The sequence below is a fragment of the Aspergillus brasiliensis genome (assembly GCF_001889945.1).
Source record: "Aspergillus brasiliensis CBS 101740 unplaced genomic scaffold ASPBRscaffold_16, whole genome shotgun sequence".
NCBI lineage: Eukaryota > Fungi > Ascomycota > Eurotiomycetes > Eurotiales > Aspergillaceae > Aspergillus > Aspergillus brasiliensis.
This window is the reverse complement of record NW_027137457.1, coordinates 129,295-152,477: the sequence shown is the minus strand read 5'-3', so window position 1 is coordinate 152,477 and position 23,183 is coordinate 129,295. Positions and strand designations below refer to the sequence as shown.

At 52.3% G+C, this 23,183-nt stretch overlaps 7 protein-coding genes across 7 annotated transcripts; 3 read left to right on the top strand and 4 right to left on the bottom strand.

Annotated features, from left to right (window-relative positions):
- Positions 1 to 216: 216 nt before the first annotated feature.
- dppV (dipeptidyl peptidase DppV) lies at positions 217 to 3,242 on the top strand. Its single transcript, XM_067623177.1, has 7 exons — positions 217 to 407; positions 478 to 529; positions 587 to 825; positions 885 to 1,896; positions 1,949 to 2,171; positions 2,247 to 2,479; positions 2,557 to 3,242. The coding sequence occupies exons 1-7, from the start codon at positions 340 to 342 to the stop codon at positions 3,010 to 3,012; spliced, it is 2,283 nt and encodes a 760-aa protein (XP_067474582.1). The 5' UTR covers positions 217 to 339; the 3' UTR covers positions 3,013 to 3,242.
- A 311-nt stretch (positions 3,243 to 3,553) lies between these two features.
- On the bottom strand, positions 3,554 to 6,623 carry vtc4 (putative vacuolar transporter chaperone (Vtc4); the record flags this gene model as incomplete). Its single annotated transcript, XM_067629017.1, has 5 exons — positions 6,219 to 6,623; positions 5,677 to 6,148; positions 5,366 to 5,611; positions 4,001 to 5,309; positions 3,554 to 3,948 (listed from the first exon to the last, which is right to left on the bottom strand). Exons 1-5 carry the CDS (start codon positions 6,221 to 6,223, stop codon positions 3,554 to 3,556), a joined length of 2,427 nt encoding a protein of 808 aa, XP_067474581.1. The 5' UTR covers positions 6,224 to 6,623.
- A 2,185-nt stretch (positions 6,624 to 8,808) lies between these two features.
- ASPBRDRAFT_186575 (MCM DNA helicase complex subunit MCM4) lies at positions 8,809 to 12,623 on the bottom strand. The gene is made up of 5 exons (XM_067620080.1): positions 12,081 to 12,623; positions 11,154 to 12,023; positions 11,032 to 11,103; positions 9,788 to 10,980; positions 8,809 to 9,729 (listed from the first exon to the last, which is right to left on the bottom strand). The coding sequence occupies exons 1-5, from the start codon at positions 12,439 to 12,441 to the stop codon at positions 9,142 to 9,144; spliced, it is 3,084 nt and encodes a 1,027-aa protein (XP_067474580.1). The 5' UTR covers positions 12,442 to 12,623; the 3' UTR covers positions 8,809 to 9,141.
- A 1,185-nt stretch (positions 12,624 to 13,808) lies between these two features.
- Positions 13,809 to 17,532, top strand: ASPBRDRAFT_34190 (putative DUF221 domain protein; the record flags this gene model as incomplete). The annotated part of the gene is made up of 3 exons (XM_067623201.1): positions 13,809 to 13,975; positions 14,038 to 16,466; positions 16,517 to 17,532. The coding sequence occupies 3 exons, from the start codon at positions 13,809 to 13,811 to the stop codon at positions 17,530 to 17,532; spliced, it is 3,612 nt and encodes a 1,203-aa protein (XP_067474579.1).
- Positions 17,533 to 17,655: 123 nt separating this feature from the next.
- rmt2 (protein-arginine N5-methyltransferase) lies at positions 17,656 to 19,345 on the bottom strand. The gene is made up of 2 exons (XM_067623175.1): positions 19,257 to 19,345; positions 17,656 to 19,097 (listed from the first exon to the last, which is right to left on the bottom strand). The coding sequence occupies exon 2, from the start codon at positions 19,073 to 19,075 to the stop codon at positions 17,780 to 17,782; it is 1,296 nt and encodes a 431-aa protein (XP_067474578.1). The 5' UTR covers positions 19,076 to 19,097; positions 19,257 to 19,345; the 3' UTR covers positions 17,656 to 17,779.
- A 7-nt stretch (positions 19,346 to 19,352) lies between these two features.
- ASPBRDRAFT_47879 (prohibitin subunit PHB2) lies at positions 19,353 to 20,773 on the bottom strand (the record flags this gene model as incomplete). The annotated part of the gene is made up of 4 exons (XM_067625970.1): positions 19,353 to 19,999; positions 20,054 to 20,409; positions 20,473 to 20,541; positions 20,601 to 20,773. Coding segments are annotated over 4 exons (922 nt in total), but the record flags the coding sequence as incomplete, so codon positions are not given.
- Positions 20,774 to 20,973: 200 nt separating this feature from the next.
- On the top strand, positions 20,974 to 22,620 carry ASPBRDRAFT_210701 (putative polyadenylation factor subunit CstF64). The gene is made up of 2 exons (XM_067621913.1): positions 20,974 to 21,233; positions 21,306 to 22,620. The coding sequence occupies exons 1-2, from the start codon at positions 21,185 to 21,187 to the stop codon at positions 22,139 to 22,141; spliced, it is 885 nt and encodes a 294-aa protein (XP_067474576.1). The 5' UTR covers positions 20,974 to 21,184; the 3' UTR covers positions 22,142 to 22,620.
- Positions 22,621 to 23,183: the final 563 nt, after the last annotated feature.

The window sequence follows — 23,183 nt, the reverse complement described above, 5'->3', positions numbered from 1 at the left end:
TTCTCCCCAAATGTAGCGTCCACTTAGGCTTTACGGACGCCACAGCTGCTCGAGGCCGTCATCAAGAAAGAATGAACGATGGAATGACACGCTGCTAAGAAAGGGGAAAGGTTGGTTCTTCTAGATCGACAGGGTCAGAGCAGGGCTTGGGCTGTTCCTCTGGCCGTCCCTTGCTTCAAGCTGGCCCCGATTTGGCAGGTCGTGAAGCTCAGCCGGCCACAAGATGATTCCCACCCTTCCGCTGGGCATAAAATGGCCCTGGCAGCCATGTCATACTGATCTTGGCTCGAGGGCCAGTCATTCCTTTTTTTCCCCGTCAATCACATCAAGTCCTCGAAGATGGGAGCTCTTCAGTGGCTGTCCATCACGGCTGCTGCGGCCTCGGCAGTGTCAGCCTTGACCCCGGAGTGAGTATCTCAGATCTCCAAACATCTTGACACGACAATATTGGCACATCTAACAGGCTTCTCTACACAGGCAGATGATTGGTGCCCCACGCAGAACCGAAGTCATACCAAATCCCTCCGGTGTATGTCTTATGGTCGATTCCAGCTTCCAAAGAAGCCTTGTCTGCTGACACGACCAGGACACTGGACTATTCTCGACCTCCCAATGGTCCTTTGACACTCACTCGGAAAGTACCTGGTGGAGCTTGATCAACCTCGAATCCGGAGAGACGACCACTCTCACTGATGATAACGACGTCGAGGAGATCATCTGGCTTGGTTCCGACAGTTCTACGCTCCTCTACATCAACAGCACCAATGCGCAGGTTCCCGGTGGTGTGGAGTTATGGATTACGGACACTTCAGACTTTGCCAATGGGTTGGTTCAGATCTTTACATCGCTGCATCTGCGGCTGGTGCTAATCCTGTCTGATGCAGTTACAAAGCAGCCTCTCTCTCAGCCGGCTTCCTCGGCATCAAATCAACCGTGACGGATTCCGGCGACGTGCATTTCATCCTACGTGGAAAGTCCTATCCCAATGGAACCGCCTACAATGATCAACTCGCAGAGACCTATCCCAGCACAGCCCGCATCTACGACAGTATCTTTGTGCGGCACTGGAACACTTACCTGACCACCGCCTCTCACGCTGTATTCTCCGGTACTCTGCAAAGCTCTACCAGCGACGACGGCAACGTTCAATATACCTCTTCAGGGGACCTGACGAACCTGGTCAACCCCGTCAAGGGTGCCGAAAGTCCCTTCCCTCCTTTTGGAGGCAACGACGACTATGACCTCTCGCCTGACGGCCACTGGGTTGCCTTCAAGAGCAAAGCTCCAGAGCTGCCTCTTGCTAACAACACGGCTTCCTATGTGTATCTCGTTCCGCATGACGGTTCTGCGACTGCCTTCGCCGTCAACGGCCCTGATAGCTCTGCAACTCCGGAGGGAGTTGAGGGAGACTCCAGCAACCCTGTGTTCTCTCCCAATAGCGATAAGATAGCATACTTCCAAATGGCTGACAGAGAATACGAGTCGGACCGCAATGTGCTGTACGTGTACTCTATTGCCGATCAGACCATCTCACCCCTTGCAAAGGACTGGGACCGGTCTCCCACCTCCCTGACATGGGTCGACAAAGACAACCTAGTCGTGGCAAGCGAAGATCTAGGACGAACCAGACTGTTCGCCATCCCCGGCGATGCAGGGGATGACTTCACGCCCACCAACTTCACAGACGGCGGCTCCGTTCTGGCTCAATACGCCCTCTCCAACTCTACACTCCTCGTCACGTCCAGCGCGTTCTGGACAAGCTGGAACGTCTATACTGCCAGTGCCGACGAGGGCGTAATCAAGACCTTGGCATCAGCCAACGAGATCGACCCCGAGCTCAGCGGCCTCAGTTCCTCCGACTTCGAAGAGTTCTACTTTGACGGCAACTGGACTACCGTAAGCTAACCCTCCCAACCCTACCTCAAAAACATACTAACAACACCCCCAGCTCCAAGGATGGATCATCTATCCACAAGACTTCGACCCATCCAAGAAATACCCCCTCGCCTTCCTCATCCACGGCGGCCCCGAAGACGCCTGGGCCGATAACTGGAGTCTGAGATGGAACCCCAAGGTCTTCGCCGACCAGGGATACGTCGTCATCCTCCCCAATCCCACAGGGAGCACTGGGTTCGGCCAGCAGCTCACAGATGCCATCCAACTAAACTGGAGTATGTCAATTTCCCAATTACCCCAATACATACATGACACAACACATCCCACTAACAAGATCACACAATAAAAAGCCGGCGCCGCCTACGACGACCTAACCAAAGCCTGGCAATATGTGCACGACACCTACGACTTCATCGACACCGACAACGGCGTCGCCGCAGGCCCTAGTTTCGGCGCGTTCATGATCACCTGGATCCAAGGTAGTGACTTTGGACGGAACTTCAAGGCACTCGTTAGCCACGATGGTCCCTTCATCGGAGATGCGTGGGTCGAGACGGATGAGTTGTGGTTTGTTGAACATGAGGTGAGTACTTACTTATACCCCCTTCACCTTCTTCTCATTTTCCCCCATGATATTAATCCGAATGGATGGATATATAGTTCAACGGCACCTTCTGGCAAGCACGCGATGCATTCCACAACACCGACCCATCCGGTCCCGAGCGCGTCCTCCAATACAGTACCCCCCAACTCGTCATCCACAGCGACAAGGACTATCGGATGCCCGTGGCGAATGGGATTGGATTGTTTAATACGCTTCAGGAGAGAGGCGTGCCCAGTCGGTTTTTGAATTTCCCGGATGAGGATCATTGGTATGTTTATACCTCCCTTCCTTCTTCATCATCATCATCATCATCATCCTTTTTTGTAGGATTATGGGTGTTGTGGATGCTAATCGGGGGGCTATTTGATAGGGTCACCGGGCAGGAAAACAGCCTCGTCTGGCATCAGCAGGTGCTGGGATGGTTTAACCGGTACTCTGGGGTCGGGGAGTCGAATCCGAATGCGATTAGTCTGGAGGATACGGTTAATCCGGTGGTGGATTTGAATCCTTGATTTGTTCCTTTCACTAGATAGTTACTAGTTATGATGATGATGTTCTGGCTGGGTGGATAATAGTATAAGGTGGGTTAGGGGATTAGTTATGAGATGATGGATGTATGAGACGAAACGCTTACGTTGAATGCAGCTGCTTCAGTTGTATACTATCAATTTATTCTTGTAGGGACTGATTGCTAACTAACTACTCTCTGTCAACCGCTATACTAACATACTATCCCAACCAATCAATCAGTCAAACAATTTTCTTCTGCTTTCTGCTCTGCTTCTCCATCTCGCAGCAACTTAACCAACTCATCAAGAACAAGGCAGGAAACGATCTGGTATCTGAACGAAACAACTGAAGGAAAAGAACAAATCATACACGAGCTTTTGTACAATTGGACGATGAGAATCAGTACAAGGTTCTCTCTCAGCCTTTCCACCTGGAAAGAATGGGGCAGAGGATAATATAAAGATGATACCCTGGGAACGAAAAGGATTCATTCAATCAAATAGGACGACTTCAGACAATTTATACCCAGAATTCGAAAAAGCATCACAGCTCTCCTCCGTGAGGAGCGTCGTCAAGGTCTCCATCTTTAGCCAAGAATCCGGCTTGGCGAGCCCGGAGACCAAAGTTGACCATGACGATAACCACCAGTCCGAGACCGACGACTGTCGGTCCCCACTTCTCGTAGTATACGCGCTTGACGTCGCGGCGCTTGCGGATCTTGTCCACACGCCAGACGTATAGCATGAGACTGTATAGAAGGGCGACCGCAGCCAGCACGGTGAAGGCCCAGGAGGATCCGAAAGTAATGTAGTCCTCTCCAAAGTTCAACAGTGTAGCCGCAATTGTACCAAGGAGAATGGAAAACTCCAGCCACGAGAGGAAGGTACGTTCTGCGGCAAAATAGACCTTCGGCTCGACGCGGACGGGGACGTGGATGCCTGTGGTATGGTTAGCGATCCGCTTGAAATAATGAACACGGGTTTGACTTACGCTTGCCCTTGGGGGCTTGGAAGCGCTTCACCGTACGCTTGTTGCCCATGACGCTGATACCGTTCTGTTCCGGGGGCGGCATGCTGGTCGGACGGGGTCTGGGGATGAGCGCTATGAAGCAGTTCACCATGGCATGTCCAGCGTTGTGGGCGTAGTACTTGGCCAATTGCTTGTAGTAGTATGTTCCACCCACACGGCGCGCTTCCTCCAACTCGTCTGAATCCACAGATTCGGCATCCGAATCGTACAACGGGTAATCCTCGTCTCCTGGAAGCGGTTGAGCGGCGATGCGCTCCTCTATATCCAAAGCATTTCCATCGGTATCAGCAAACAAGGCTTCTTGATCGGCAGTCGTGGCCTGAGCCCGGTTCGTGCTTTCCACCCAGCGTGCTTCGTTCGAGTCTTCCTCGTCCGACTCGTCATCCTCGGGCGTTTCGGTGGTGGACAAGGGTGCGCTGGCCGGAGGCCGCTGAATACCGAACTTGCGGGTAGCCGGCTTGCGAATGTCGACGTCCATCTGCGGCATCCAGAAGGGAAGAAGGTTGATACGATCGGGGAAGAGGGTGGCCGTGCCGTGAATAAATTTACTGTATTTGGGTACCGCCTCGACCAGGTGGCTGGCCGTCAGGTCTCTGATCCATTGCGGTGGCTCTTGGCCCGCTTGCGTCTGAAGCTTCACTTCCAACACGGCATAGGGGAAGCGCTCCACGTCCTCGGGAGGAAGCTGGGAGAAGGGCCAATCCACGCCAATATCCATCCGCCTCCAGTTGTCTCCAGCCCGGCTGCGACCATCAAGGTTGTCCTCCCTGGTCATCGTCAACTCCGTGTCGAGGGATATACGCACGCGGGCATCTCCGGGAAGCTGGAAGGCAGTTCGGTGGTAGAAAGACCGGGTCACAGGTACTAGCTTTCGTGTGATGACTCGGTACTGGATTTCCCGTGCGAGTTGCTCCAGGTTGTCGATTTCCTCTTCGCTCTTCTTCCCTTCCCGGCGCATCTTCTCGAAAATACTCTCCACGGTCATGCGACCGGAGAGATAAGCATTGACATGCTTCTCCTTGAGAGAGAAACGCGCCTTGACGGACTTCTCTCCCGTCCAGTCCTCGCGATGGGTCTTCCGCTCCACGAAGATCTGGTCACTTTCCATGCCACCATACCAGCGCAGTCGGATAGCTTCAGCTCCCTCAGTTTTCTTCAAGCGACCTTGGTAGAGTTCCCAGGTATCGGTGTTATCGTAGTAGATGGATGAGATGGCGGCATCTTTTTCCTCGAATTCTTTCCTAGGGTTGAAGACCAGCACGGGAAGGTGCTGCTCTGGTCAGCAAGGACCTTGGGGATGTGATAGATGCTGCTGATCGGACATACCTTGAGGATGATGAGCTTCAGCTCGGTGATATTGTCGGGATGAACCCAGTACTTGGTCGTCTGACGGACAAAGTTCTGCTGGCTACCTCCGGCGGCCGAATCACCCTTGACGGGGTTACCTTTGGTACGGACAAGATCGTAAAGCTTCGAAAGCTTGACCACGAGCGCATCGTAGTTGTCGTTGAAAAACGGCTTCGCATTGAGTCGCGCAGCGAAAACGGGCCGCAGATGCCACCCAGTTTGTTTCTAGAGACCAGAAATTAGCACCTAAGTTGCATTCCAGGCAGCGCATGATAGAATATAAAGCGTACATCGTGTTTCTTAATAATTTTCTGAAAGCCTGTGTAGTTCAGTTGGGTGAACTTTGCCAGATCGTGGACGTCGGCGATGATGTCACTCAAGACCTGCTCGAGCAACAAGAAGTCTTCGTCGGAAGGGGGTTTCCGGCTGGAACGCGAATTTGAGGCGCTTTCTGAGCGAGAACTTGAGGAATTATCCAAGCGGGATACGACATCGTTGACTTCGGTCTCGCTGGCTTGGATGCGACGAGCGATCTCGGCGCTCTTGATTCGCTGAAAGTTGAAGACCTTGTCCAATTCGCTCTCCAGCAGGGTCACAAAGTGCTTCTCATCATCCTCCGACCAGGGCTGGCGGTCGGGCCTCGCGTTTTCGGGCGTAGGCTCGGTGACATAACCGGTTTTGAGAGCATTCTTCAGATCCTCGTATGCAATGTAGTACCAGTAGTACTCTTTGATCATAGAAGATCGGAGGTGCTCCCCGAACCTAGACAAGGGACGAACCGGTCAGCTGGACGATCCAATCAGATTGTAAAGTTTGGGACTTTGCGACACACCTCATAGTGAATAAGTCAATTGACTAAGCTCTTGGGATAGGAATAGGAGCCAAGCAGGGCGTGAGGAAGGGGGAAATAACGACTTGGAGGATAAATAGGGAGAGCTGGTTAGAGGTCGGAGGAAAAGGTCATGACTGAGGTAAAAGCAGGTCGTGAGAGAAAAGAGAGAGGCACCGGAAGAAAAGAAAGCTGAAGGAAGAGGGGCCCCCGGTAAAAACAGTCAAAAAAATTCGAAAGAGAGCAGTAAAAGGAAAGGACCTAATCTGGTCGAAATGATGCTAATTACTAGACGAAGGCGCAGGGAGCAAGTAGTGGAGACGGACAAGAGAGTCGACAATGTACAAGAGCCGGTCGAAGCTTCATGATGCTTGCTAAAGGCCCGTCCCAAGACGGCGGAGACCTCAGGCCCGGTCGACGTCAACCCGTGACTCGTGCCGATAACTGCTATCGGTCCAAGATTGGCCCTTGCTTTGGGGTTCTGGTACCGGTAATACCGAGCTCTGATTTCAGTCCCGTGCCTCTACCATTGGCCAGATTGGCCTCCTACAGTAAAACCGCATGTCGAAAGAAGGTGCAAAATAGAGGGCGAGACATGTCAATGCCACGGGGAATCGGGGAGATTGAGGGAATGACAGACATGCTCCAGTTTGCATGGAGAGGACCCTAAAAACTGCTCTAAAATAATAGCTTGGAGGACTAGCCTCGTCGGGAAGCCGTTGCTTGATGCATTCTCAGCCACTCGATTGAGCAGGTGCTGCTCTAACCTCACCACCGCTTTGCCGCTTCGGGACTAGTCCGGTAATCTGCCTATCGATACGAGGCCATCCTTTTCACCAATTCCAATCCCACGTTATACGTCCGGGTAATTTCTAATACCTCTCAGCTCTGCAAATTCAGCGTTTCGCACGTAATGTTCAAAGTAAGTGAGTGGGCATGGGTATAGTTGCATATCCAGCATTCCCGGAGACTTAGTGAACCACCCGGACAATGGGCCCTTATTATCTAGTGTCTTGTGCTCCCTTCACTATCTACTCGATAACAAGTATCTAAACTAAGTAAGAGATGGTCTACCAAGCCAGCCGTCTCACTCCCATTCCAATCTCCATTCGTTGTCTCTTCCGCTGATCTATCTACTAGACTAACTAGGAACGGACCCGGAAAAGGACTCCTGGTTTCAATCCCAGCCAACACAAGACCCAAGGACTAACAGGATACCTCGTAGTGTGTGCCAATGTCTCACTTTCAGGCTGCAGCCAGATGGTAACAGTAACACAATCCTTCCAACCTCAAATCATAACGCCACCATTAGCTAAACGTGCAGGAACATCAAGGCCTGGATGCTCGATTGCTCGATTTATCGCCGCAGCAGCAACGGGGGGCTGGTCCCACAACCAATCGGCTTGCTCGCCACAGCAAGGACGATAATGAGGTTAATATGAAACTTCTCTTCGGCACGCTAGTTAAGTTCCCCATTTAGCTGTTAATTAACAGGACAGTCTTGTTGTCTGTATGTATGTAAGTATGTATCTAGTACAAGAAATATACATACCGGCAGAACCTTGTAGCCTATTTGCTGGCTCGCCTATGGCCCGTGTGTGTGTCATTCTAGGATGTAACAGGTTACTTGCCCTTTCTTGTCTGTTCTTTGGAAAACCTTTGTGAAGCTCGACTCTGGTAATATATATACCGATTTCCAGATTGGGCTAAGACAATTGCAAGGATTCATGTATGTATGGATCTTGTCAGTTTAGTATTCCCATGCCAAGGTATGATTCAAAACAGTCCGAATATGCTAAAGAAACTAGTACGTAGTATCGGTGTGTTATTCTGCAATTACTTCCATTTTGGTCAAACTGTGTAATGTGAGGGGCTGTATTGAGATACTTGGTCGGTGCAGTACTCATGTCCTCTTTGCCTTAGTTCGTTCTTCTCATGTAATGCACATTGAAGTCGAACTAAGAGCAGAACTTGCAGAAAGAAAAGCTCGTCTGTAAATGAGCAATGCGAAATATAGCCCGCCCTAGCGGCACTAAATTGTGGTGAAGCAGGTAGAGGCATAGTACAAAGATGAATCTTAAGTCTAGCTATATCTTATATTCATGGTCTGACTGGTATTGTCATGCCATCCCTTTCCATGCACACTATGTGAGATCTCGTCTCGTCACATTCACACCACCTGCATCTTCCTGGATCTATCAGCAAATAAATACAGATTCTCTTCATACAATGAAAAGAGCAGGATGAATTCAAGCCGAGGTTCAGCCGCAAGTACTAATGTAAAGCTCCTTTGTATATTACGTTTCCACCGGTCTACTAGTTGACATAGAAGCATAATAACACTGGTAGTATTTCAACAGAATAATGTAGAAGCACTAGTACGTGGAATTTTCAAAATGCACTTTTAGATAACTGGCCGTCGGTGTTCCGCCACCACGACCGGATGATTTTTCCATACCAGGGGCGTTCCAAGGCCCAAAACCAACCAACCAGTAGTCCAAGCGTGAGAAACTTTTCCAGGTAGTCCCACATGTAGCTACTAGCTGGAAGAGGCTGCTGCTACGAGCCCTACAGGTCAACTAAGAGCGGCGATGGCTGCACGTACTACTTTAGTTTGATATTCCCATCTCAAGCTAGAGCGAATTGTTCCGTAACGTCCGAGAGACTAGACCCTAATTCCTTTGCCTTTGGTTCAAAAAGGTTTCGTGATGATGCCCGTTAGATAGATACATTGATTGATTGTTGTTGTTCTGTTGCGATACGTAAATTCGATCGACCCAACACCAGACACCGTGTCCCCTGACATGTGATGAAGAAATAACGAAAAAAGTAACATAAAATGCACCCATCCAAATAAATTATGTAGTTCCATGGCATCATATCTCATCAGCTAGTCCACCGTTGAGGTAAGCAGGGGAGAGAGAGATCAGGCAATTGCTTGTGCACTGCGCCGGATGCTCCGTCGCGCACCCTCACCGATAACATTCACGATGCCTTCGTTTTGCAATGCGTAGATCGCCTCGCTAAATTGGTTGCTATCCAGAGTAGCGCTACTCTGCTCGTTCAGAAGCTTGAAGACTTCAGCCCACCGAGCCGAGCCACCCGTGCCGGCCAGTTCGTCTACCACGGAGAGCACACCGCGCTTGATCATCTCCCGGTTGCGTCTCTCGCTGGCACTGGTGCCCTCGGTGAGCAAGCCCATGTCGATGAGACCGGTGCGGGAGTCCGTGGCGGCCTGCTTAATGGCCGAACGGATGAGGCGCACGGCTTCTTCCACGTCATCGGCTGTCACCTCGGAGGAGAGGCGCATGCGTGCGTGGGCTTCCGACAGTCGAATCATGGATTCCAGCTGACGCGTAGTGGCGGTGATACGGCGATCTGCGGACCGAATATCGTCTCCAAGCTTGCGCATGGCGACGTATGCATCGGACAGAGCTTTACCGGCAGCAGGGGTAAGCACGGGGTGCACCTTGGTTTTGGCATATGTAATATAGGCCGTGAGGAACTCGACAGGCTGTGCGGAGGGTATAGGTTAGCTACCGTTACACATATGATATCTATTTTAGACTCACCAGAATCTCTTCGCTGCTTGCGTTGTCGGGCTTGTCCTCCAGGTACATGCTGACAAGATGCTTGGCCAGCCGGCGATCCTCCTGCTCATCCGTCCGGTCGAGCATAAGATAGACCAAGTCAAATCGAGACAGCAGGGTGGGAGGCAGGTCAATGTTTTGCGGGACTGGGAGGTTCGGATTGTATCTGCTGCCGATGGGGTTCGCAGAGGCAAGAATACTGGTGCGAGCGTTCAGGGTGGTAATGATACCTGCTTTGGCAACGGAGACGGTTTGCTGCTCCATCACTTCGTGTAGAACGGATCGCGTCGATTCATTCATCTTGTCAAACTCGTCAATGCAACAAATGCCGCCATCCGAGAGAACGAGAGCACCGGACTCGAGAACCATCTGCTTGGTGTCAGGATCGCGGGTCACATAGGCCGTGAGACCAACGGCCGATGAACCTTTGCCGCTGGTATAGACACCGCGGGGCGCGATCTTGTGAACATATCGGAGCAGCTGAGACTTGGCGACTGACGGATCACCGCACAGAAGCACGTTAATGTCACCACGGTAGCGTGGGTTACCGCCCTTCTGGAACGTCTTATTGGTGCCGCCAAACATCTGCAGCAGGATACCCTTCTTGACATCATCCTGCTCATAGACACTGGGCGCGAGGGATCGAGAGAGAAGCTCGTACACGTCGGGCCGGCTGGCGGTGCGCTTGATTCTCTCCTCCTCCTCGGCAGTGATCTTGCGCGTCTGCTCGGCCTCCCCAGCTGCTTGCTCCGACAGCTCTTGCTCAACGGTCGACACATCGATACCCATCTTCTTGCGATCGATCTTCTGAACGTGCAGAACATCGACGTAGGTCTTGAAAAGTGTCTTCTGTGTCCGCTGGCGGGGGTTGATCCGAACAGGGTTGCATCGGAAGATACCAGTTACTTCCACGCGGTCACCGGCCTTGCAGACATCGACAAGTTCGTCATACACGCAGAGGGAAACCGAGTGAGGGGTCTGACCGTCGGGGATGTTGTCGGGGGTTTCCTGCAGCTTGATGACCTGCTTGTCGGCAAAAGCACAGCGGTTGTGGATAATCTGCATTGAGTTTCTGGCCTGGCAGACTTGACGAGGACAAACAGTGGGCTCCGCAATACGACCGCGGTCAATGTCGACCTGGACACTGTGGTTGCAAATCTGACAGCGGAAGAAGGCTAGAGGTTATATTAGTCTCGAAACATCAACGATTCACGCACGTGTCTTACCTTCTTTCATGTCTGGGATGATGGGCGTGGCCCGGATCACCAGACCCTTGATGCTCACCAACTTGTCCATATCTGAAGTATGTTAGCACTGAACCATCATTCCAGGCGTTTCATTAACGTACCAGCAGGATCAAGGTCTCTCATGTTCACTGTAGAGTCAAGACCAAAAGGCATGACCTTGTAGGCATTGGACTCGACTTCTTGGACGAGGTCCTGGATTTCTGCCGGGGGAGCCCGAGCAGCATCGCTCATGAGCGCATCAGAGCTGGGCACGGCGGGAGCCGAGCTGAGATCCCTGGTGTGGTTGGAACGAGCGTGAGCCCGCTGGCGCTGCATCTCCTTGCCAGCCAGCTCAACCATCACATCCTTGACGGTTTGATCCATCAGAGGAATGATTTCTTGGGGATATGCGTGGAGTTGATGCCACAGCTTCTGCGTCGAAGGGTATGCCTTTAGGTTCTTTGCATCGAGGTTGAGATTGGTGACACCAAGCTGACGCATTGTGTTGAGCATGGTGATGTACTCTCTTTCTTCAGCAGTATTTCCCATGATACGGGTCTCATCTTCGGTGGCTCCATCGGCCCACAGTCGATACTTAGTTGCGAAGTTGTAGAGGAAGTTCTTGAAGGCGGACATGGAATCCTGGATGGAGATGTTGGTACCCCAGATCACGCGGGTGGAGCTGCCACCCAAGGCCTCGGCCTCTGAGGTATCCGGGTGGATGTTGGAGAAGGTGGCATCAGACTGCGGTTCGCCGTCGGCAGTAGGCATGCCATTGGCGTCGACGAATATTCTGCGGCGACGACTGGGGGTCGATCCAAACCCGCCTGAGTGAAGATCATTGCGACGGGAGGTACCCCGGTGACCATCGGCGTTGGAGCGTGAGGAGACGAACAAGCCACTGCTGCTGCTGGGGATGTCTGAGCGATCTGCTTGACGACCCAGGGAACGGGTGGGACTGGAGCTGGAGACATATCGGATGGGGGATGAGTCTGTTTACATGTTCAGCATTGATCAGAAAGAAGCTTATCGGATCAAGCTGGTCATACCTCGCATGGCAGCTACACGGTTTCCTCGTGGGGTAGTTTCGCCATCGTCCATTGTGGAAGAAGCTCTTACGGGGGAGCTGGGTTCGTCCATGCGAACGTCGGGGGTCTCTGCGCTGCTGCTGTTCCCCTTCATGGGGGAGGACTGGAAGAACATGGGGGAGGAGGATGGCACGGGCGCCTCACCCCTAACCCGCCTCGAGGCCCGAGGGGTAGTCTGTAATTGTTCATCACCGAGCGGGGTAGGACTGCTGGGTTGGTGTTGTTGCTGCGAGCGAGTCGAGCGAGTCGAGCGAGCCGGAGAAGAGACGGCCGAATCCCTAGCAGGACGACCCCTACGACGAGAGGAGGCTGGAGACGACATGATGAGCCGGTCCTATGAAGGGAGGAAGTCCACAAACAGATGGACCAAAAAAGGACCGACAGTGGAGGAGAGGAGGGGAAGAGGTTAGATAGGAACAGATAGTAGGAAGTGGATTGGGGTGGATGAATGTGGTTGCGATGGAGAGTTTGAGGCACAAAATCGAAGTGGGCCTGAAAGGGAAAACAAATTCTCTTCTCGTCGAGCTCAACGCGCTGCAACGCGTCCACCGCGTAAAGTGGTTTCCTGTTTGGGCCAGCGTGACGATCAAGCCACAATGTCCACATGACCTCTGTGGCTGGTGGGGATGGGACGTTTAGGGCTGGGCTGCACTGCCACCTCCTCTACTGGTAGCCAATCGCAAATTAGGAATGAACAGTGGGTCACCAGGGCCAGGGTCACACCTTCCTGATTCAGGCAGTAACCACCGAACCGGAAAAGCAACGAAGAAAGGAAGCAACAAAAGACGTCTTTTCTCTTTCTGCCAACAAAACCCCTTATTCCCATCTTCGAACAATTTTACAATCCAGTCAAGCACATCAAAGTCTGGTGTAGTAGTACTAGCGCGCCATCTCAGATATCTTACGTAGACTGTAACCGATCCTTTTCGACTTGACGGAGTAGACCAGTAGGACAGTTTCTTTCCCCCTCCGAAGTGGGTGAAGCATCCACCCTGGCGCGTGAGACAGTAAATGTCCAGCTAAGAAAGCGCCGTGCAGTTTCGGCAGGCGCCTTGATGTCATCCCGGCGAAGATCGGCCATCCCCAAATCAAAAATGGGCGCTTCTGCCCTGCTGCCTTTGGGCTGCCCCCGAACGCCTCTCTGACTGGTGGGAAGGCGCTGCAGTGTGGGTGCCACTGTTGTCATTGTTTGGTCTCTTCTATCTGTAACACGTTTTTTCCCCTTCGCTTTTTGTCGCTGGATCTCCATTACTGTTTCGCTTGGACTTAATCCCCCCAGTTCCCCCCTCCCCTTGTGGTCATTGTCTCTTTATTTAGACAGATCCCCCGGCCTTTGCTCTCTGTTAGCGCTGTCTTTTCACCAAACAGTGGTTCATCTTATCCCCTTACATGCACTGATTGGTTCTCCCCACTCCCGCCTACATTGCATGGGCGTCTATGGAGCACCGCTAATTGCTACTGTTACTATTAATCTCGCCTGTGACGTGCTATTTACTCAAGTGTATAACTGCCCTCCCTCGTGATGTCTGCACCTTTCTTTCTTCCTCCCTCTACCCTGAATCTAGACCTTTCTTAACTACTGCGACTTCATTTACACCTCTCTGGTGGCTCCCTTAGGCCCATAAGGCACCACTACCACCACCTGCTTCGAGCTACCAAGTGGTGCTCGTTGCTCGTTGCTCTCTCACCATGACCACAGATCTTGGGTCGGCGCTGGAACACGCCGGCGGCAGTGGGAAGGATAAGGAAGGTATCTCCATCGGAACTTTCGTTGCTTCCCTGACCACCGCCATTGTCGTCTTTGCTGTGGAATTTCTGCTCTTTATTCTACTCAAGGGCAAACTCACTCGTATCTAGTAAGTGATCCGCCTTAGACCATACCGGGAAGAGACATGACTGATGCCTGATCTGTATCTAGCCAACCAAGAACCTATCTTGTCTCGGACAGGGAACGTACGCAACCATCACCGCCAGGTCTCTTTCGATGGATCGGTCCCGTGTTTCGCACTTCCAGCACGGAGTTCATACAAAAATGTGGCCTGGATGCCTACTTCTTTCTTCGTTACCTGCGCATGCTTCTCAAAATCTTCCTCCCTCTAGGCTGCCTGATTCTGCCAGTTCTTTTGCCTTTGAATAAAGTCGACGGCAAGGACACAAGCTACAAAAATGGCACGGCAGCTGATGGCCAATGGAATGTCACGGGTCTCGATCAACTTGCCTGGGGCAATGTCAAGCCGGAGCACACCTCGCGCTACTGGGGCCATTTGATCATGGCTGTCATCGCCATATTTTATGTCTGCGCCGTGTTCTTTGACGAGCTCAGAGGGTATATCCGTCTCCGACAGGCCTACTTGACGTCCCCCCAACATCGACTGCGAGCATCCGCGACAACCGTTCTAGTTACAGCCATCCCCGAAAGCTGGCTCTCCGTAGAAGCTCTCGAATCACTCTATGATGTCTTCCCTGGTGGAATTCGAAACATCTGGATCAACCGCAATTTCGATGACCTCAACGAGAAGGTGAAAAAGCGTGATGAGCTGGCTCTGGCTCTCGAGGCAGCGGAAACCGACCTGATCATCAAGTGTAAAAAGGCTCAGCTGAAACAAGCGAGAGCCGAAGCCAAGAAAGCCGGAAAGAATCCCAATAGAGCGGAGACAAAGGAGAAGAAAGACGCCGATAGGAAGGCTTCAGCGCTGGCGCTGGACGGGGGTGTCAGTTCTGGTAACCCTCATCAAGCTCGCACTCTGGATCAGATCCTACATCGCACCAAATCCAAAAAGAAGCCGGAACAGCCAGGACCAAAGAAACGCCTAAACCCGTTGGACCCTGCCGTGGAAGCAGCAGGGGCAGTCGGGCAAGGTATGGGAAAGCTGGGAAAAACTATGATTGGGGGCATCAAGAAAGTCGAGCACGGACTAGATGGAACGTTGGCCCGATCAGGAGGATATGTTCCCAGCGACGCTATAGTCATCCCTCCTCATCATTCGGAATCTGAGGCCGATGAAGCCAACGGCGCCAATGATGAGGAGCCCCAGGTCTGGTCGACAGATCCCCGTGATCACGCCGATTACGTCCCAGAAGCTGGCGCATCAGAGGCGCGACCGGCATCTAGACCGAAAAGGCCGTTTTGGAAAAGCCAGTTGTCCAAGGACTCTAAGACGAGCAGTGAACCTGACGAACTGCCCCTCACGGCCCCGGAGTCTCCTGTTGAACACGAGGAGGTGGAGGCCTCTGGATCCGAAAGCGGCAATTCAATAAAAGAAAAGATACCCTCTGATAATGCAAGAGGATTCAGGGAGGGCGATCAGGTTCAGGGAGAGGAGTACCCCATTGCTTACAATGAAGGTTTTGACAACGAGGACTTTGGAGAACCTCTCTGGCAGAAGTACATCAGACCCAAGGATCGTGATACGATGCGGCTACCAATCTTCGGTCTCAGCTGGATGCCATCATTGTGGCTCATTGGCAAGAAGGTCGACACCATCGACTATTGTCGCAAGGAGCTGGCGCGCCTGAACCTGGAAATTGAAATTGACCAACAGAATCCGGAAAAGTTTCCCCATATGAATTCAGCCTTCATCCAGTTTAATCATCAAGTCGCTGCCCATATGGCTTGTCAGGCAGTCAGTCACCATGTTCCCAAGCAGATGGCCCCTCGTATTGTCGAAATCTCCCCGGACGATGTCATTTGGGACAACATGTCGATCAAGTGGTGGGAACGTTATCTGCGCACGTTTGGCATCATCGCCGTCGTCTGTGGGATGGTGATCGGCTGGGCGATTCCCGTGGCGTTCACTGGCTTGCTTTCTCAGTTGTCGTACCTGGAAGCTGCGTTTACTTGGCTGTCCTGGCTTTCGCAACTGCCAGGGTGGTTTATCTCTGCCATTCAGGGTGTGTTGCCTGCGCTTTTCCTGGCGATTCTAATGGCAATTTTACCCCTGATTCTTCGTTTCCTCAGCCGAACACAGGGCCTCTCGACGGGTATGGCCGTCGAGCTGACTGTCCAGAACTACTACTTTGCATTCCTGTTCGTGCAGCTGTTTTTGGTTGTGACCATCTCGTCCAGTTTCTCGACCATCATCAGCAATGTGACCGACGTTACCAGTTGGCCGGAACTTCTGGCGCAGAATATTCCCTCGTCTAGCAACTACTTCTTCTCGTACATGATTCTTCAGGCGATGTCAGTGAGTGCTGGAGCACTAGTCCAGATCGTCAACCTGGTGAGCTGGTTCATTCTCGCACCCATCCTGGACAAGACGGCGCGGAAGAAATGGGGTCGAACCACCAATCTGAATCAGATGCAATGGGGTACATTCTTTCCGGTGTACACCACTCTTGCATCCATTGGTAAGCCTACATATCCATGACATAGAGTTCTCACTAACTGACAATTGCAGGTTTGATCTATTGTGTTATTGCACCTCTCATTCTGATTTTCAACGTGATCACGTTCAGCCTCTTCTGGTTTGTCTACCGGTATAATACGCTTTACGTGACCAAGTTCCGCTTCGATACGGGTGGGCTGCTTTTCCCTAGAGCCATCAATCAGCTATTCACAGGTCTATATGTCATGGAGCTCAGTCTAATCGGGTTGTTCTTCTTGGTCCGGGATACGCAGGGCGAAGTTGCCTGTGAAGGACAGGCGATTATCATGATCATTGTCCTCATCCTGACAGCTGGCTACCAGATCCTTTTGAACGACGCGTTCGGCCCTCTATTCCGTTACTTGCCCATCACCCTGGAGGATGACGCGGTGCGTCGTGACGAGGAATTTGCTCGGGCTCAGAGAACCCGACTGGGTCTCCCTAATGAGGAGGAGGATCCGAATGACACAATCGAGCACCAGCTGGCCGAACGCGAGCATCGTCAACATCAGGTTGACCGGATGTCGCACGATATCGAATTGAAGACGCTGGAGTCTTCCTCCCCGGAGCGGCAAAACCACCACACCATGCAAAGGCCGCATCTTGGACCGCAGCGTCGGTCCTGGGCCGATCGATCTCCAAATCGGCGGTCGCCATATTACAAGACCCACTCCAATACTCAAGTGCCCAGTGTCCAGCGTCTGCGCGACAAGATCGCACAAGACGCCGAGGCTCAAGGCCCTCCTTCGCGCAACGTTGGAGCCACGCTTTTTGCCGGCATTCACGACGAATTGGAAGACTTGACGCCCGACGAGCGTGATCAGCTCGTCCAGCGGGCGTTCCAACACGACGCATTACGTGCCAAGCGACCTGTGATCTGGATTCCTCGCGACGACCTCGGGGTTAGTGACGACGAGGTGTACCGCACGCAGCGATTCAGCAAGCACATCTGGATCAGTAACGAGTATCAGGCACTGGACGGGAAATGCCACACGATCTTCAGCCGCAGTCCACCCGACTTTTCCGAGGTGGATCTCATCCAGTTATAAGGCGTTGGGCTATGTATCAGTAGGCTGTATGATTGACGACTATTTCATTCTGGTTTGGCACGTTTGCTTCATTCGGTTGAAGGGATAAAGGATTTGCATTTACAGGCGTCGGGAGCCATTCAACAAGGGTTATAATAAAGCGTTTTTTCATGATTACCCAAGCAAGATGCCATAGATGGATACATCACAAGCAATGTCTATATAGGATTATAGCAGCATCAATCAATCCACCAGTTTTCGATCCACCTTAATCCATAAACTTACAGACCGGCAGACGATACTTCTCAATCCTCCAATACGGCCTCCTCACGCCCTCCCACTCGCCCTCCAACGCCGGCACCTCCAGCTCCTCCCACTCAACGTCGAATCCAGCCTCGAACAAATCCATCTCCACGACCTTCTGATAAACATCATAACTGATTTGCCTATCGGCCCCCATCCCGTTAAAGAAGCCCCAGCGTCCACTTCCATTCTCCCCATCCTGCTCCAGAATGCCAATTACCTGCTCCGAAAAGAACTCCCGGAAATCACTATACGACTCGGCAAACGTATCATAGTAGATGGCATCAACCACCACCCCTTCGCCCACCAACGCAGGCAACACATCCTGCCACCGGCCTTCATGGATGCGAACCCCGGGCTTCTGATCCCACCCCTTGCGCTTCATCTCCGCCACCACCTCCGGGTGCGCCTCCACGATATGGTGCTCACTGGGACCGTGAGACTGCAGGAAGGTATCGACAATGCCCATTCCGTGCCCGATGTTCATGACCCGTAGCCCGGGGGTGGGGAGCAGCTTGGCGGCGGATTTCTCCATGATGGTGGATTCCCACGACATCATTACGCCGTTTTGGTCGCTGTCGAGGAGACGGTCGTTGGTGAAGGTTAGGTTGGAGTCGAGGTAGCGTGGTTGGGTTACGGCAGCTTCTGTTGCAGCTTCTGTTGCAGCTTCGGTGGTGGCTTCAGCAGTAGCCTCTTCTTGCTGCTGCTCCTCCTCCTCCTGCTGCTGCTCCTCCTCTTCTTCATCTTCATCATCATCATCATCTCCCAATGCCTCCCACCCCTCCTCCAACCTCCCCAACAACAACTCCGCCCGAACTCCCGCATCCACAATCATCTCATAAACCTCCATCAACCCCAACCGTCTCGCAATACACCCGGGCGTCTCATCATTCAAATCCAAATCATTCCAAATCGCGCCCTCCCCGAGGAGGAACTTGACTGTTTCGACGACCCCACTGGCGGAGGCTTCACCTTCACCTTCCCCATCGGCGCCTGTGTCGACACCATTCGTCTGCTGCTCCTCCTCTTGGCTCTCCTCACACGCAGCAATGGCCGCATGAAGCGGCGTGAATCCCGTCTCTGGATCCTTGACATTGGCGGGGTTTCCGGGGGTTTGGTTTTCGCGGATGAGACGGCGGAGGAGGGGAATGTTGTGGGTGGATGCGGCGAGGAGGATTTCTTGGACGTTGAGGTCGAGGTTCAGCGCCATGTTGGGGTCTTGGGTGAAGGTTATTACTGGGTCTGTGGTGGGATCGGTCATTTTGTGGTAGATAGGTATATTTCTGTTGTAGGGGAGTGGTTAGTTGTTGTTGTTGGGATCGTGGTTGGTGATGGCGGGGGGGGTAAGGATTTGGATATGCGCGGCGGCGGGGTGGGGGAGAGGAATTTGTTTTTGGGCGGGGATTGAGGGATTGGGTAGTTGTGGTGTGGACTGGACTTACAATTGAATATCGGAGAGTTGTGTGTATTTTGTGTTTTCAATATGGGTTAAATTCCCATGTAGAAGTAAAATGTTCTACTGGCTTGACTGGAGGAAGTGGAGGGAATTGATTGATTGATTGATTGATTGTTCCGCTGGTAGAGATTTCCGCCGCCGCATTCGTTCCCGCCGCAGCTCCGCCGCAACTGGACATTTCATGTTATACTATAGCTTCGTACAGTGACGGTAAACCACCGACTTGTTTCATAGAGTAAGAGAAGAGAAACTGATCGCCGTTGCTCGAACCTGAGAATAACTATTTGTACAAGTACCCGATTCCATTCACCTTGTCGCCCTGTCGGACGATCTTCATAGCGCCATGTCTTGCTACACCATTAACGAAGTCCCCCCATGCCTCTCCATCGGACCCTATCCATCCGCTTATTTCGTGTCATCGGAGCCCGCGTTGACGTTCAAGCCCAATCCCTGGCTGTCCAGGTACAGCTTGTTCCGGCCGCCGTTCTCCTGCAGGATCTGGGCGATTTGACGGGCGTTCTCGATCTTCCGCAGCTCAATGTAACTCTTGCTCTTCTTGATGGCGTCACCGATCAGCTCGGCTGAACGAGCCTCACCCTGAGCGCGCACAATGAAGGCCTGCTTCTCCTGGCGGGCCTTGTCGACCAGGAACGCGGCCCGCTGGGCTTCCTGCTGAGCAACCTGCTTGGCTTCGACGGCGGCGGTGAACTCGGGGGAGAAGGTCAAGTGCTATAGCAAGATATTAGCGATAGTTCAGTCAGTTGTTGTAGATGTAGGGCATACCGTAAGCGACACATCGTCCAGGGCAATGTTGAAGCGAGCAGCCCGACGAGCAAGGTTCTCCCGGACCAGGCGGGCAACGTTCTCACGCTGAGTGATCAACTGACTGGCGTTGAATTGTGCCACCACGCTCTTCAAGACCTCATTCACAATCGAAGGGAGCACACGCTCATCAAAGTCCTGTCCCAGGGTACGGTATATTTGAGGAAGGGCATCGACACGGGGTCTGGACAGGACACGGCAGGTGATGTTCACCATCTGCAAGTCCTTGGTACCGGTAAGGGAAGCAATATTGCGCGGCTTTGCGCGGACATCGTAGATAATGGGAGTTTCGATCCAGGGGATTCGAATGTGAGTTCCTAGAAGGAGAGGTCTGTTAGATGGGATCGAAGGAGTCCAACGCAGTCAATGAGTCTGCTTACCTTCACTGTAGATTTCCTTCTTGACACCACCTACTCGGGAGTACTTGATCGCACGGTGACCACCATCAACTGCAGTAGCCGTCAGCAAAAGCACTACTTCCACCCATAATTCACAGCAATGAGCTCACCGTTGAACAGCGAGTTGGAAACAGCATATACTCCAAGTCCAGTGAGGAGCAAAGTAGCGAGGCCCATGCCGGCGCGAGGATTACCACCACCGAAGCCGCCACCAAAACCGCCGCGGCGGTTTTGGAGGGCCATCTGGAGCTTGTACAACTGATCCCTGGGGTTCCCGGACATGATGATGGGGGGAGATGAAGGTTGAAGGTGAGGGAGAGACGGGGAAGAGGATTGGTTGTCAGCGGCGTCACTTTGGCTTCGTCGCTTTGGAAGCTCGAATTCGCGGCAAATCAATCGCCCGATTCGTCACCGCCTTGGCAGATGCTGCCGCTTTTCGACATCATCTTCAGTCTACTGACTTAGTCTTTTCATTCATCCTCTCTTCTTTCAAAGAAACTTGTTGCCATTGCTTCTCGGGTGTTTCTCCAAGGGCATTGCTCAGTGCTTTTTAGCTTCCTGTCTCCGGGTTTTAGAGAATACACCTTCTCTGCCCTCGCGCATCTTCACCAATCTCCACCTCCACCTCTTCAACCACCAAACCACCAAAACACCTAATCTATACCCTCCCCTCTCTTCTCTTTCCACCACCATCATGGCTCCCGGAGCCGGAAAGAGTGTCTTCCTGGGGAATATCCCCTATAGTATGTTTCTTCCCTTATTCTTACATCCCCGACAACCACCCCAATGGCGTCAACTAACCCATCACTATCCAGACCTCACGGAAGAACAAGTCAAAGACATCCTCAGCTCCGCCGGCACAGTAACCAAGTTCCGCCTGATGATGAACCCAGAGACCGGTAAGCCCAAAGGTTACGGTTTCGCCGACTTTGCCGACGCCGATGCTGCCGCCTCCGCTGTCCGCAACCTGAACGACTACGAGATCATGGGCCGCAAGATTCGGGTCGACTGGCCACACAACAATGAAAAGGACTCCATACCCCCCGACTACTCCCAACTCTCCGCACCCGCTGGCCAAGACGGCTCCCAACAGCAGCAGCAGCAGCAGTCTGCGCCTCTCCCTCCTCTGCCCCCGGGTGTTGAGGTCCCCCCGCACCTCGATTGTCCCAACGCCATCTCTCAGACCCTCGCTTCCCTGCCCCCGAACCAGCTCCTCGATGTCCTCTCCCAGATGAAGTCGCTTGTCATGGCGGATCCGGCCAGAGCGACGGAATTGCTGCGCCAAGCTCCTCAGCTCGCCTACGCAATCTTCCAAGCCTTGCTGCTCATGAACCTGGTCGATTACGGTGCCCTCGGCTCTGTGGTGGAACAAGCGAGCCAACCTAGTGCACCTGCACCCCCTCCTGCCGCCGCGCAAGCCTTCCAGCCCTTCTCCGCTGTACCGGGACCGGTGTCTACGCCGCCCCTGGTCAACACTCCTTTCGCTGCTGCCGCGCCGCCGCAACAACCCCCGCAGGCTATGCCCGGACAAGAAGAGCTCCTCCAGCAAGTGCTCAGTATGCCTCAGGCTACGATCGATGCGCTCCCACCCATGGAGCGCAGCCAGATCATGCTCCTCCGGCAGCAGTTGATGCAGGGTGCTATGCGGTGATAGAATAATATCTCTATCTTACACCTCTGAATCTATCTTATACCCCCTCTCCCTCTTATCTCCCAAATGAGAAGAACCAAAGGAAACCGGGCGCAGAGCAGCATCAGGCGGTACCCCTGACGCAGTATGCCTCGGCACGAACAACCAAGTTTGTTCTACACCCCCTTTCATCTCTCCATCTTGATGTTAGCAACGTCATAGCTTGATTGAATGAGATCAACTACCGGAACCGGGTGTGAGTTTTGGCGCAATACGGGCATGTTAGTGGGGTTTTTCAATTGCGGGTTTTCTGTCTTTCTTCTATTGAGTCGTGAGATACGGACTGGGATTTTTTATTTCCCTCTCCCTTTCTTATTTCTTTTCTCTCCTTCTCGATGTTCCGGAATGTACATGATAGTATAGCAGCAGCTGTAGCGGATATCCCACCCAGCAAATTATTTTTTGCTTCAGACAGACCAGCAGTGTTGATTGTATATTCCTAGTATATTTTCCTATCGTAAATCCTAAGTTATACATTCTATATTTTCCAGAGCACATGGATTCCTCGTGTCTCATCTAGTATATCTTCGTCTTTACCCGTATCACTCTCTACTACTTCTCATTGGTTTCCAGGAAATAGTATCTTCTAGACCACATGAATATCTACTTTAGTATCCCATAATCCATATCTTCATCTCAACTCATACCCCTCTCTACTACTTATCATCAATCCTAGGAAATAGTATCTTCCAGACCAGAGTAGTAGTAATAGTGTTCTTTAGTTTAGCCCGTGCAATCATGATTCTTCGAGGAGCATGCTCAAATCCATGGTCCGTTTCGGGTGACCTACTTTCTCTACTTTCAGTATCAATTGGGTATAATGATGTCCGTAGATGCGGTACGACTAGGCTAGCTAGCTGTCTAGCAACGCTAGGTGTCGGGATTACCGTCGCAGGTCAATTTTTCTTCAAAACAGTAGCTACATTTCAGTTGGTGAAGTGATATACAGGTTACCAGGCGAAGAGGGCACATCTATGAGAAGATATCTGTAGCCATCATATTG